The 15,403-nt window shown below is 35.3% G+C and overlaps 1 protein-coding gene across 1 annotated transcript in view; it reads left to right on the forward strand.

The window, feature by feature from the left end:
* LOC121390494 (phenylalanine--tRNA ligase beta subunit-like) overlaps positions 1–15,403 on the forward strand; it is a 38,383-nt gene that overhangs the window by 1,750 nt on the left and 21,230 nt on the right. The window contains exons 2-10 of the mRNA XM_041522323.1: positions 63–118; positions 1,789–1,886; positions 3,017–3,073; positions 4,606–4,678; positions 6,755–6,814; positions 11,670–11,725; positions 12,297–12,447; positions 13,367–13,475; positions 14,203–14,335. Coding sequence (XP_041378257.1) covers positions 63–118; positions 1,789–1,886; positions 3,017–3,073; positions 4,606–4,678; positions 6,755–6,814; positions 11,670–11,725; positions 12,297–12,447; positions 13,367–13,475; positions 14,203–14,335 — 793 coding nt within the window. The remainder of the gene's footprint in view (positions 1–62; positions 119–1,788; positions 1,887–3,016; positions 3,074–4,605; positions 4,679–6,754; positions 6,815–11,669; positions 11,726–12,296; positions 12,448–13,366; positions 13,476–14,202; positions 14,336–15,403) is intronic.

A 15,403-nucleotide genomic window follows, 5' to 3' on the forward strand; every position in this document is an offset into this window, starting at 1 on the left:
CTTTCATAAATCCATTTTTGAGAAAGAAAGAACCATGCTGATGTGTACATATTGTGTTGTAGGTGAGGAGGAATTTGACGAGCTGTGTTTTGAATTTGGAGTAGAATTGGATGAAGTCGTGAGTAGAGATGTTCATCACATCAAAACATTTCACATTGTCACAAACCACTTTTTATTTATCATTATGACAGTACAAATTTATGATGGTCAAGATATTTAATTCTGTAGAATTTGTTTACTGCATCTACTTTAGGGAAAACTCGTTGAATCCATTCAGCTTATTGTTTTCTTCCTCGTTCTAACCAGTGCAGCACAACTGGTCAATTAATGCCGTGGTATGTGCTTTCCTGTCTGTGGGAATGTGCATATAAAAGATCCCTTGCTGCTATTGGAAAAATGTAGTGGGTTTCTTCTGATAACTGTGTCAGAATTATCAAATGTTTGATATCCATCTCGATGATTAATTAATCAATGTGCTCTAGTGGTGTTGTTAAACAAAAAAACTAACTTTCCTACATGCGTGGTGGAACACTCGCTTGAAGTGCTTAGTTCAAACCACCTCAGTGGACCCATTTTCTGGTTGTGTTTTTTACTGTTCCAGTCTGTGCTCCACAACAGTAATAAGAAAGGTCATGGTATGTGATGCTCTGCCCCCACCCGCTTCCGATCCTGGTCGGGCTTCCGGTGCTCTCTTGTACATGCCAGCGCAGGCGTTCCCTCCTCCATCCCACCCACCCGAACCCTTTCCTGTTCTGGACGGAGGAGCCAACCCTGGTGGACACCTGTGCCTATGACAGGCGTGCATTACAACAGCTTGCGCTGAATGTGCACATTAAGCCATATGACCTGACATGACCTGACCTGACCTGATGCTCTGTCTGTGTGAAAAGTGCATATCTCCTGAAAACTTAGAATTGTCAAAAATTATTGATATCCAATAGTTGATGATTGATAAATAAATATGCTTTGATGGTGTTGTCGTTCCAGTCAGTGCTCCATGACTGGTATATCAAAAGCCTGTCTGTGGGAAAGTGCATATGAAAGATCTCTTGCTGCAAATGGAAAAATGTAGTGGGTTTCCACTGATGACTATGAGTCAAAATTACCAAATGTTTTAACTTTGCACATGTATAGTTTGATAATTCTAAATATATAATTATACACACTGTCTTATTATTGTATACCTTCAGGAATACTGACTACTAGAAGGTCATGTACCAGGTATGAATAATATGATTGCTAGCAGGGCTCAAACTTAAAGACACTCGTTCAGTATTTCTGCTAGAAAGAAATGTTTGAGTATGGCTCTATGGAATTGAATGCAACCACAGTCAGCAGGGGGTATGGGGGGGGGCCTCCCCCAGAAAGAAAATGGGTTACGTTTAGGGTTAAGGTTAAGAAAATCATACAGTAATGATAAGAGTAATTAATTTTGTCAAAAGGTTAACTTTAAAAAAAAATCTGCCAAAACATTTGGGTATGGTGCCATACCCGTTTTACCCTCTGGCAGAAATCCTGTTGTTACTTATGGCAATTGTGAGCCTATCCACAGCAAGTTTAAACAGTAACTTCTACGACAAATAACCATTAAATTAAAAACTAAAAAAATTATCCCTTTAACCGACAGCATTAATTTTGTATCCAGCAGCAAACTTTTATAAACAGCCATCAGTAAATCCTCTGACCATTGGCAGTTCATGTTGCAGTTGCCGTCAGTGTCACCGTTAATTTCAAGCCCTGTGATAGTCATCTGAGTGTATTACACATTTGTTATCTTATTGTTTGTAGACCTCAGAAAAGGAACAGATCGAGCGGGAACAAGGAAAGGAAAAAGCTAAAGATGCGTCCGACATCATCGAATATAAGATTGACATTCCAGCCAATCGGTAAATTACATGTATTTGGACATAAACTAATCTGAACATTAGTTTTCATGAATCACTTTTAGGCTTTTTGGGTGTATACCATCAAATCAAATCCCATAGACGACAATAGTAACATATGTGGCTAAAACTCCTACCTGCAGTGTATCAATCGACATAAATGCCACGGATATAAATACTACCACCCCTCACCCTTAAAGTGAATCAGAAAACATTGGGGGTCAAGCTACTCATTTCTTAGGTAATGGGTAGCGTCTATGACTACCCTAGTTCCACACAAATTTCAAGTACTTTTTTTTACAGGTACCCCATACATGTTTCAAACAAAGGCTACTTGACACAGTGGTACTAGATGAAATAAAATTGCATACATTTTTTGCCCAGATGAAACTATTTTTTACAACCAACACACTCACATTTATCACCAATCACAGGACTGTTCACTTCTATATGAAAAGTTGGGTGCACCTCGAACTTTGACCCAGCCAGAAGTTATTTGGTTTAGTACTACCTTCTGCCAGAAAAAACCCTCAAATTACTTTGAGAGTACATAATAAAAACGAAACGGATCATACGTTTCTATGTGGTTGTTGAATTGGACACTGCATTTCATTTTCCTCTCGTTCCAGCCAGTGCACCACAAATAGTATATCAGTGGCCGTGGTATGTGCTATCCTGTCTGTCGGATGGTGCATATAAAAGGTCTCTTGCTACTAATGGAAAAATGTAGCTGGTTTTCATTCCTAAGACTACATGTATATGTGAAAATTGACATCCAATAGCCAATGATTAATAAATCAATGTGCTCTAGTGATGTCATAAAAAAAAAAAAACTTTCCATTTACTTTGACAGATGTAAAACTTTTAGGATATGTACTTTTACCTTTCGTACTTTTGGTATCTTCAGTGCATAACTGCATTGAAAATTCCCGGGTAATGTATGCTTTTAAATTTGCCAACTTGTACAAACTTTATGTGCACACATTTTCCCCACTGTTTTACAGTATTTAATAAGATTGTGCATTGATGCAGTTTGATTCCTGAATGTTATCGTAATTGTTATTAAATTGTTTCTTAAATATCATGTGTACATGTATGACAATGCTTGATTTACAATTTGCGTTGCATTTCAGATATGACCTGTTGTGTATGGAAGGTCTCACCCGAGGAATATTGGTCTTCCTAGAAAAGTATGTAAACAGTTTGATAGATTTGTCATTTGTGTCAGAAAATACCAATTTAGTGGTGGACAATATATCAAAATCTTAGGTAACCAGAAGTCAGTTCTCGTGATTTTTACTTAACCGATTGTTCAGTTATGTGAATAATGTTTTAATCATTTATTGCCTACCAGAATATATAAGTTACAAAAAATCTGTTAAATGAATAATTGTTTTCTTTTCTTATCCGTTTTACAACTATAAATCTGACTGATGCATTGGCAGTGGACTTCTGTATAATATTTGATACGTAAAATATTATTTTGGGGCGGGACGTAGTCCAGTGGTAGAGCAATGGCTTGATGCACGGTCAGTCTGAGATCGATCCCTGTCAGTGGGCTCATTGAGCTGTTTCTCGTTCCAGTCAGTGCACCACGACTGGCATATCAAAAGCTGTGGTATGTACTACCTGTCTGTGAGGTGGTGCATATAAAAGATCCCTTGCTGCTAATGGAAAAATGTAGTGGGTTCTTCTCTATGACTGTCAAAATTACCAAATGTTTGACATCCAATAGCCAGTGATTAATAAATCAATGTGCTCCAGTGTTGTTGTTAAACAGAAAAACAATTTGTCTTTAAAATAGCTTATTGATCAATGTAACCTTAGTAATGGACTTGAGATAGAGAATACTGAATGAGTGGCCATTACATACCATTTATCTTACAATGAGTTGTTTTAAAACGTATGAATGCGAGATGGGTACATTTCTAAACTAACACTGATGTAGTATTGTATACTTACATCCTCAGAAACCAGGTTTTAAGCAAATTTAAACGTCTTCTCCGACTAAAACATGTTTATAGCCCTTGCACTTATAGCTAACTTTATGCATCACAGACAAAATTAATTTCATATTAACTTTTTTTCATTGAATGGCATAAGCGTACAAGATGGGGACAGTGGGGGCAACTGACCCCCAGTGCTGGAGCAAAACCTTAAATTCGGGCAAAAATTATACAGATATTCGGGCAAAATGTGCTAACCCAAGACTTTTTAACCATGTATTTCCATCATTCTACATTCAAAATTAGTTGTAATCCATGTAAAACTGCATAGTAACTCATTTGCAACCTTATATAACTGTTTGGTAGTAATATAATATGAATAAATGATGTTATCCATATTTGGGTATTTTCATTTAATTTGGGCAAAAACCAGCCTCCCTTCCCCCCCCCCCCCCCCCCCCCCCCCCCACCCCCTTACAAAAATGTGAACCCATACGCCTGTGTTGAATGGTATGGCATTAGCGACCTGGTCCATCACCTAGGAGCAGCATACAGTTTTCAGGTTATTAGTAATTAAGTGTATATCAAAGATAACAAATGACGTTCTCACCAACAGGTGTGTAAGAAAAGATGTTATTTAATGATGTATTAACAGATTCTCACTAATAGAGGCAATCCTTTTTTATTATTATTAAAATGTTTAAACATTTAAATGTGTCATTTGTTACTGACATAAGTTTCCATAAAACAATGGATGATTTCTTGTTTTTGTTAAGAATCAAGGCACCAAGATACAAGGCTGTGACCCCGCCTCATGGCGAAATACAACAACTACTTATACAGCCAACGGTAAGTCACTTTAAAAACACAGCTACAATCTCTCATATATATGTATTCTTAAAGGCACAAACCCTAGTTTTAAATGTAAAAATTAACACCAAGTTTGGTTAATCTATAAACATGTAACACATTTGGATAAACTTGTAACAGAGTGAAAATAAATGTCTGTGTTGTTTAAACAGGGAATACATACTTGAGCTCAACTCGATAACTGTTACTTCTCAGATGTAGGTGCATTTTAAGAATTGTGAAAATATTTCCTCCAGGTAACACAAAAACCAGGATGACTAGAAACATTTTTGATGTACGAAAATAGATATTCTAAACAATAAACTGGAAGTGATGTCGAATTTAAATTATAAAAAAACAACTCTAATAGTGAAAAATATGTTGTAGTGTTTAAGAATTATGTTTTGTCACTTTAATATTTACACACTGAAGTAGTAAAATGTAATATTACAGAATAGAGAGACAAGATTGCAGTGTATACCACCAAATCAAATTCCATAGACGACATTAGTAACATATGGCTAAAACTGTTATGTGCAGTATTTCAATGGACATATACACCATGGATATAAATACTACTACCTCTCACCCTTAAAGTAAATCAGAAAAAATTGGGGGGTTAAGCTGCCCATTTCAGACATAATGGGAAGCGTCTATGACTAGCCCAGTTCTGCACAAAAATTGTTCATGCTATTTTTAGTAGCACCGCTCACATTTGAAGCACAGTGGTACTTGATACATTGATACTACATGTAGTTCAAATTATATTACAGAAATTTACTGTCCAGATGAAACCACATTTTATCAAAACAAACACGCTCACATTTATCACCAATGGCAGGACCGGTAGTCTCGACTGTGGGATGAAAAGTTCAGTGCACCTCGAACTTTGACCCACTCGGATACTATTTGGTATAGCAGCTTTATTTAATTAAATAATGTTATGTGCCAAGAATTTGGGAAATATATTTCTTGTTTTAAATTTCACTGTCTGCATGTTTAAGTGGTTTTGTCATCCTGTTTGTAGTGGTCTTTAAGTGCTGGATGTTTACCTCAATAAACTGGTCTCGGTGGTGTCGTGGTTTGGCCATCGGTCTACAGGCTGGTACATGTAGGTACTGGGTTCGGATCCCAGTCGAGGCATGGGATTTTTAATCCAGATACCGACTCCAAACCCTAAGTGAGTGCTCCGCAAGGCTCAGTGGGTAGGTGTAAACCACTTGCACCGACCAGTGATCCATAACTGGTTCAACGAAGGCCATGGTTTGTGCTATCCTGCCTGTGGGAAGTGCAAATAAAAGATCCCATGCTGCCTGTCGTAAAAGAGTAACCTATGTGACGACAGCGGGTTTCCTTAAAAAAAACAGTGTCAGATTGACCATATGTTTGACGTCCAATAGCCGATGATAAGATAAAAAAAATCAATGTGCCCTAGTGGCGTCGTTAAATAAAACAAACTACTTTTTTACCTCAGTAATTTCATATGTACAATAGAGAGAGAGAAAGAGAGAGAGATAGAGAGAGAGAGAGGGGGGGGGGGGCAGGCTATTTGATGGGGGGTTTTCAAATATGATTTTTATGTCAATGAGTGATGTGTGAAAACCATATTTTCACGAATTGCAAATACGATCGGATGCATTGGTAATCATCAAATTTAAATACGAAGAAACCAGACAAAGGGAGATAATTTAATCATGCACTTTCAACAAAAAAGTAAATACGATTTCTATATTTTCACTATAGCTAAAATACAGTGAAAATATGACTTTTCACCGGATATCACTTTTATAGTTTCCGTAGATTTATATATTTCATTGCTCTGTATAGAATAAATAAGTATATCAGGACACAAAATGAAGTATTAAGGTAACCAGAAACCAATGTTTGCAAATCATCTGTTATCAGAACTTGCTAACAATAAAACCCAAGTGAAAACTGAACAAAATATCTATTGACCCTTAATTTATTTTCTTCTAATGACGTATAACTTTAGTTGTTAAAAAGACTTAAGTAAGTCACAGACATCTTGACAATAAAGTCAAACTGAACAATATCTTTAATGTGTGTATTTTGCAGACCGCCCAAGTTCGACCCCATGCCGTGGCTGCTGTACTGAGGAGGGTGACATTCACTCCAGTAAGTATTGGTTTATACTGGATTCATCTTGCTAGTATTTCGTCTGGCTTGTTTTAGCATGGTGTGGCATCATGCCTCAGTAGTCTAGCGTCATCTAGCCTTAATCAGCGTCATTGTGCTCTGAGATTAAACAGCCTTTTTTCAATAATTAATTCTAAAATTGCCTTTATAAATGACCAAAATATAATTATACAGTGAAACCTCTCAAAGCCAGACCTTCTGTAAACTGGAATTCCCTCAAAACCAGACGTTTTTCATGGTCCTTTTAAAAAAAATAAGTATGGAACTTAACCTCTCTAAACTGGATACCTCTTAACACAGGACATTTTACTTGGTCCCAAGTGTGTCCGGTTTAGAGAGGTTTCACTGTATATATTACTTAATAAAATACCCCTGTTATATATTTTGCTATTCATTTATTAATGCAAGTACATTAATTACATTTAGTTTTATTTTAATAAATTTTTAGTTCTTAATGAAAAACCAATTGCTCTGAAAATGGTGAAAATGCTCCAAAAGTGTTCAGGCTACCTACCATTCCTTGCCAGATATCTAGGGAAAACACTTGCCAGTTATAATGGTAGTCATTTGTCTCAGGGGTAGGAGTTAGCTCAGTTGGTAGAGTGCTCGCCTGAGATGCTTTTGGTTGTAGGATCAAAGCCTCTCGCTGGGCCGATTCTCTGATTGTTTTTTTTTCTTCTTTCTTTCTCAGCCACTGCCACAAAACAAATACATATTATTAGGTTATGTTCATTGTAGCTGAAAAATCCTGAAAAAGGTTGTGGAAAATTGTTTGTATCCTGTCATATAGCTAAGTTGTGTATCATGTCACTGTGCTTGAACTCAAATTAAATACGTTTTCATTTGTTTATGAGAGAGACATTGGTGTGTTCAGTGTTTTAGATTGCACGAAGGTCAAGGTGATAAACATTGTGCCCGAAATAATCCCGCCCTGATTAAGTATAAACATGCTAACGTCTATACATTTCACCTCAAAACTGCTGAAATCTTACAAAAATTAAATAACTTGAATGAATGAATGAATGAATGAATGAATGAATGTTTAACGACACCCCAGTACAAAAATACACCGGCTATTGGATGTCAGAAAAGTTTATGTGGAAATATAAAATAACTTGAACATTTCAACAGTTGTTAAAATCTTTACTCCTTGTATATACGAGCGGGACATAGCCCAGTGGGACAAAGCTTGACCCATGAGGTTATCAAGTCGACGACTCCATGCTGATACAGTCTCACCTTCCTCTTTCCTGGCATTATAAAACTGCGCCATCAGAGTTTCACAGGAAGCTACAATATCATAAATACTCTTTAGCTTGTCTATCAGCTGATACACATTCACCCCTCAGAGACTGTCGAACAGCTTGTGTGATAGCCTCATATAAAAACGACTTTGTCTTCAAAAGACACTCCACCTCATATAACCACACATCAAAATCTACATGACCCTTCGCAGAAGGGTCACCAGAAAAGTAAGAAACTTTGAGGGGAGGTATATATGAAGTGGTAGAAGACTTCACTTCCTCCTTTGGCTGTTTGTTCTGCGATTCCACATACTGCTGCATCCATTCAAATAAAACCTGAGGAGTATCAGCTTTGGGTTTTAAGTTCATCTCAGCAAGAGTCTGAGCCAAGGCTTCTATTTCCTCAACACTCATAGCTTCTGCCATTTTGACAAACAACTATGACACTAATCAAATATAAAATACACTACTAATAACACTAGCTAACGCCTGCAATAAATACAAACTAGTGAGTAAATGGCCTGCAACACAACAAAATACAATTTAATAACACTTGCTGCAATATGAAATAAATGCAAGCTGTGAATTAATAACCTGCAATGAAACCAAATTTGATTATTTCATCAACCAATCTATGTACATCAAATATCAAACACCATTGCAATCATAACTATTCACATGTACATGTATGCATCCACAACACAACAAGAACAGACACTAAAGTACTAATCGAATTTATACCCAGGTGATTTTCCAATCTTATATATTAGTTATGAAAATCCCTGGAGTAAAAACCATAAAAATGTGTCAGTATTATCATGACCTGTTATGGTATTCAAACAACCGGTACAAAAAATGACAATAAATGACCTGTTTTAGATAGAAATATGAGATTGTATTTACAATTTTACTGCAAAACATATGTAATTTGAAACAGACTATAACACCCAGATTGATATTGATTAAAGTTGAGGGGTCAAATCACAAGTACTAAGCTAAGCAGAGGGGTGTGTTCAATATAAAACTGGGTGTTATAGTCTGTTTCAAATTACATGTTTTGCGGTAAACTTGTAAATACATCTCATATTTCTATCTATAACAGGTCATTTATTGTCCTTTTTTTTATCGGTTGTTTGAATACCATAACAGGTCATGATAATACTGACACATTTTTATGGTTTTTATTCCAGGGATTTTCATAACTAATATATAACACTGGAAAATCACCTGGGTATAATTTTGATTAGTACTTTAGTTGTGCTATTTCTAATGTACTAATATCTGAAAAGTAAAGCCAGCAATTCTATCAAATCACTGTAACATGAATAACAAATCATTGAATATAATCAATGTTCAGTGCTTGTGCCAAGTGCAAGTGCTGCAAGTACAATTCTAACCTAACACCAACCCAAATGACAGTCCATTAGTCTTTGGTTGTCAAATGTCAAAGGGTTTATAAATGAAAATGTCACATCAAGAATATCAAAACAAAAGATGGAAGAAGAAAATTAAAATCTGTGCAAATGGTTAATACATATACTAATTAATAACTATTTATTTATTTATTTTAAATTAATTAAATTAACTAGACAAAATTTCTAAATTAAATTATCAAATTAAATAACAAAATCAAATTTACCTAAGTTCATCAAAAATAAACAAAACAACCAAACTAAATATTAAATCCAAACTAAATAAAGTAACTAAACAAATCAATCAATTCAAATAATTAAATCAGGTTCACCAACTGAATGAAACAATGAAGTCCAAATTTTGTTTTAATCAAGTTAACCAAATTAAACACAAAGTCAAACAATTAAATCAACCAAACTAAATAATGACAATTTTAATTATTCAAGCAAGTTAACTAGTTAATAAAAATAAATTGAATTAATAAATATGCAACTCTATGCTAAAAATTTTTTTTTTTAAACTGTAGAGTGTTTCCAAACAATTAACAAAACATTTAGTCAAAACCAAAACACATGGAAAAATTAAATATGTAAACAAAGACAGATAATTAAAAAGAAAATTAAATATGTAAAATATGTACCTTTTTTCTAAAAGTACATGAACAAAAATAGAAAAAAAACTAACAAAACAAAACAAAAGAATTTTTTTAAAAATTAAACATGTAAACAAACAATAACAAAACAATTAGATTTGTAAACAGTAATGGACAAAACAAACTAAACAAATTTAATTATGTATTTAGAAGAATAAAGTCTAATTAATTATTAAAGTAGCAAAGAAAAAAAATCAAATTAAATATAAACCATCCAAAGACTTTAAAAATAAAATGTGTTACTCACGTCATCACAAACTTGTATCAACATACATGTATCACAATATTTAGCACATGTTAAAAATAAAATAAATCATTCTGTTCACATCAGTCAATGTCAAATCACATTATCCACAAAACATCCAACGATGAACCGAAGGTACAGCAGCCTTGACCTCCAATCCTGAGGATGTCCGATGGTTCCCGAAGTTGACTGGTTTCGGCAACAAATGATGATTCCCGATGTTGACTGGTTTCAGCAACAAATGATGATTCCCGATGACAGACGACTATCTTCCCATCTCCAGAAACTGAAAGGTCGGCTCCATTGTTACTTCCCCCAAACAGATAACTGGACTCGGTGAAGATGGTTTTTAATAAGGTTCTTTATTCTGGAGAATACGGATAAATAGTCAAACAAACGCTTCAGCTGTTGGCTTTAGGGCGGTAACATCAATCGTCAAAAAGTCAATTATCCCAGTATAGGTTAAAGGCAGATCAAGAGTGTGTAGCCTGTGCAGTTTGTAACATGTAAAGGAATGTCAGGTGAGTGACAATGAATAGCCACCAACTGGGTCAAACACAGCTGGCCAGTCTATTGGTTGATCGTCACTGTCCCTGGTCAGAGGTCATGTGTTTAGACAGGTAAATGCATGTCCCTACAGCTCCTAGCCAAAGGTTTAGGTGCATGTGTTTTGTGCATACTAAAACCATTAAAACAATAAAACCTAGTGGACCCATTGGGCTATTTCTCGTTCCAGCCAGTACTCCACAACTGGTGTAACAAAGGCCGTGATATGTGCGATATATATTGTGTTTACGCCATAATGTTAAGAGTTACGGTCCCTGAATAAATCGAATTGCTTTACAACACATCAAGATATAGTGTTGTCAGACGTTACAGTATGTACTATCCTGTCTATGGGATGGTGCATATAAAAGATCCCTTGCTGCTAATCAAAAAAGAGTAGCCCACGAAGTGGTGACAGTGGGTTTCCTCTCAAAATATTTATGTGGTCCATAACCATATGTCTGACACCATATAACCGTAAATAAAATGTGTTGAGTGCATCGTTAAATAAAATATTTCCTTCCTTACTTTTCCTTGTATATCATTTTTCCGTGTATATATATCATTTTTCCGTGTATATATATCATTTTTCCGTGTATATATATCATTTTTCCGTGTATATATATCATTTTTCCGTGTATATATATCATTTTTCCGTGTATATATATCATTTTTCCGTGTATATATATCATTTTTCCGTGTATATATATCATTTTTCCGTTTTTTGTTTTCCAGGATAATTATCAGAGCTTCATTTCACTTCAAGACAAACTTCATCAAAACATTTGCAGGTTTGGTTATACATATCTCACTTAGTCTAATATGAGAGCTTCATTTCACTTCAAGACAAACTTCATCAAAACATTTGCAGGTTTGGTTATACATATCTCACTTAGTCTAATATGAGAGCTTCATTTCACTTGAAAACAAACTTCATCAAAACATTTGCAGGTTTGGTTATACATATCTCACTTAGTTTAATATGAGAGCTTCATTTCACTTGAAAACAAACTTCATCAAAACATTTGCAGGTTTGGTTATACATATCTCACTTCGTCTAGGATATTTGTTTGTTTTTTGGGTGTTTTTTTATAATTCTTCTATCAGATGTTAGTCGTGCATGTGTTATAAAAACAACAAAAGTTATTAAAGAGAAAGTTTTAAAAAATGTATTTGATAACAAATTTAGTTATAAACTGACTTTCTATCATTAATTTACTGGTTTTATAAATGATCACTCCCTATACTCATTTATTAAAATAAATTCTTAAGTTAATTTTTAAAATCTGCTTCGGAATATGCAAATCAAAATTTTCATATTTTAGACTGTTAGTAATTTGATTTTCATAAAAATGTTTACAGGAAGAGAAGCTTGGTTGCTATAGGAACTCATGACCTTGACACTGTGAAAGGACCTTTTATTTATACTGCAAAACCACCAGGAGAAATCAAATTCAAACCTCTGGGTCAAACACAGGAATACACAGCCGCAGAGCTGATGAAGTTATACTCAGTATGTATCTTTAATTAGGTAAAAGTGATTGAAAGATAAATAGGAACATACATGTATATTACTAATTACAAAGTTAAAAGTTTGTTTTGTTTAACGATACCACTGGAGCATATTGACTTACTCATTACAAAGACAAAATAATATTGTCAATACTGTAAATTCAGAAGAAAAAAAAAGTCCGCATGAAGTTTGAGCTGGAATACAAAATTCTCATCGGCACTTTAGCAAAACGTCTCTTGCCAATTGTGAATGTGAGTTTCAATGAGCCAAGCAAGATATAAACCAGGGCTTCTAGAATCTTTATAACATCCACTAGCCATAGGATACTGAGAGAGGAAACCCACTGTCGCCACTTCATGGGCTACTCTTTTCGATTAGCAGCAAGGGATCTTTTATATGCACCATCCCATAGACAGGGTAGTACATACCACGGCCGTTGATATACCAGTCGTGGTGCACTGGCTGGAACGAGAAATATCCCAATGGGCCTACCGACGGGGATCGATCCCAGACCGACTGCGCATCAGCCATGGGATCAGGGATATAAAAAATTTACTAGCCACGATGAAAAACTCACTAGCCTTACTTCTCTTTAAGTTGACGAAATTGTACTAAATAATAGTAATAATCAGATATGTCACCTAAAGAGGGAGATAGAGCTTAAAAACACCCAGATTGGGGTCTGGGGGTGGGGGCAGGATATTCAAATTTACAAAATAGACTTAAATGCAGCAGTAGACAACTTTTTTTCCACTAGCTGTCGGGCACGGCGATAGTAGTTATTTAATAGTCCAATATTGAATATCACTGGCCATGAGAGTGAGGCTACCATAATATAGAAGCCCTGATTGTACACCTACTCAATGAGTAAATGTTTTGTTGAGTGTTGTATTTTAATTTTTACTCATTGTAACTTCAGACTGACAGCCATCTTCGAGCATATTTACCCATCATACAAGACAAGCCTGTGTACCCAGTCATCTACGATAGTAACGGGATAGTACTTTCCATGCCACCAATTATAAATGGTAAGTAACAGAATAGTACTTTCCATGCCACCAATTATAAATGGTAAGTTACAGGATAGTACTTTCCATGCCACCAATTGTAAATTGTAAGTAACGGGATAGTACATTCCATGCCACCAATTATAAATGGTAAGTAACAGAATAGTACTTTCCATGCCACCAATTATAAATGGTAAGTAACAGGATAGTACTTTCCATGCCACCAATTATAAATGGTAAGTAATGGGATAGTACTTTCCATGCCACCAATTGTAAATGGTAAGTAACAGGATAGTACTTTCCATGCCACCAATTATAAATGGTAAGTAACAGGATAGTACTTTCCATGCCACCAATTGTAAATGGTAAGTAACAGGATAGTACTTTCCATGCCACCAATTATAAATGGTAAGTAACAGGATAGTACTTTCCATGCCACCAATTATAAATGGTAAGTAACAGGATAGTACTTTCCATGCCACCAATTATAAATGGTAAGTAATTGGAGTGTGTTTTGTATACCCGAATTATAAATGGTAAAATAATTGGATGGTTCTTTCTAAGCCACCAATTGTAAATGCGAAGTATCTCAATAGTGCTTTCTATGCCACCAATTATCAGTCCATATATTTGTTTTATCATTTACTCATTCATTAATATTTAACATTTGTTTAATTTATAAATTTATATAATTTTTTTTTATATGTATGCTTTAATAATATGTTATTATTTTATGAAAATATTCCAGGAGAGCACTCGAAAATTACCATGGAAACAAAGAATGTTTTCATCGAGGCCACGGCAACTGATCTGCACAAAGCCAAGATCGTGTTGGACACAATCGTCACCATGTTCAGTGAATACTGTGCTGAACCCTTCGTGTAAGCAATCTGTTTATCAGCTTGGTGAACTCACTGGGGTTTTTCCTCATCCCAACCAGTTCCATACATCTGGTATATCATAGGCTGTGGTATGTGATGTCTTGTCTTGGAAAGTGCATATATTTACAACATTCCTTGCTGCTAAGGGGGCAAGACGTAGTCCAGTGGTAAAGTGCTCGCTTGATGCGCAGTCGGTTTGGGATCGATCCCCGTCGGTGGGCCCATTGGGCTATTTCTCGTTCTAGCCAGTGAACCATGACTGGTATATCACAGGTCATAGTATGTGTTGTTATGTCTGTGGGATGGTGCATATAAAAGATCTCTTGCTGCTAATCGGAAAGAGTAGCCCATGAAGTGGCGACAGCGGGTTTCCTCTCTCAATATCTGTATGGTCCTTAACCATATGACCGACGCCATATAACCGTAAAAAAAATCTGTTCATTGCGTTGTTAAATAAATCATTTCATTCCTTTCCCAACCAGTTCCACACATCTGGTATATCATAGGCTGTGGTATGTGGTATCTTTGTCTTGGAAAGTGCATATATTTACAACATTCCTTGCTGCTAATGCAAATGGAAAAAATGTAGCAGGTTTCCACTTACTGTCTAAAGCAAGTACCGAAATAATTAGGCTACAATAAAATAAATCCGGTTTGTTTTTAAAAGGGAGATGGTGGGTGAAATGTTCTTTTTATTTTATATGTTCAGGACATTGGATGGGAGGGGATGAAAATTCAGAATTACCAGGGCTAGCTCTGGCACTCGCCAAATTCGACAATTACGAATTTTGAAAGCAGTTGGCGAATTTTATTTTAATTTGGCGAAATAATTTCATGTAATAATTGACATTTTAAAGAAAATATCTGTCGATTTCTGCAATTTTTGAAGTTTAATAGACAATTTGGCGAATTGTTTTGCTCACCCAGAACTAGCCCTGGTCAATTTATTTATCTTTTGTTTTAAAGGAATGCTAAAGCAAGGCTTTTGGACTGGTGTGCATATTCAACGATACATAATGCACATTATTGCTTAATATCAACAAGTATAATCGCATAGTTAATTAATAA

The sequence above is a fragment of the Gigantopelta aegis genome, chromosome 15, assembly GCF_016097555.1.
Source record: "Gigantopelta aegis isolate Gae_Host chromosome 15, Gae_host_genome, whole genome shotgun sequence".
Taxonomy (NCBI): domain Eukaryota; kingdom Metazoa; phylum Mollusca; class Gastropoda; order Neomphalida; family Peltospiridae; genus Gigantopelta; species Gigantopelta aegis.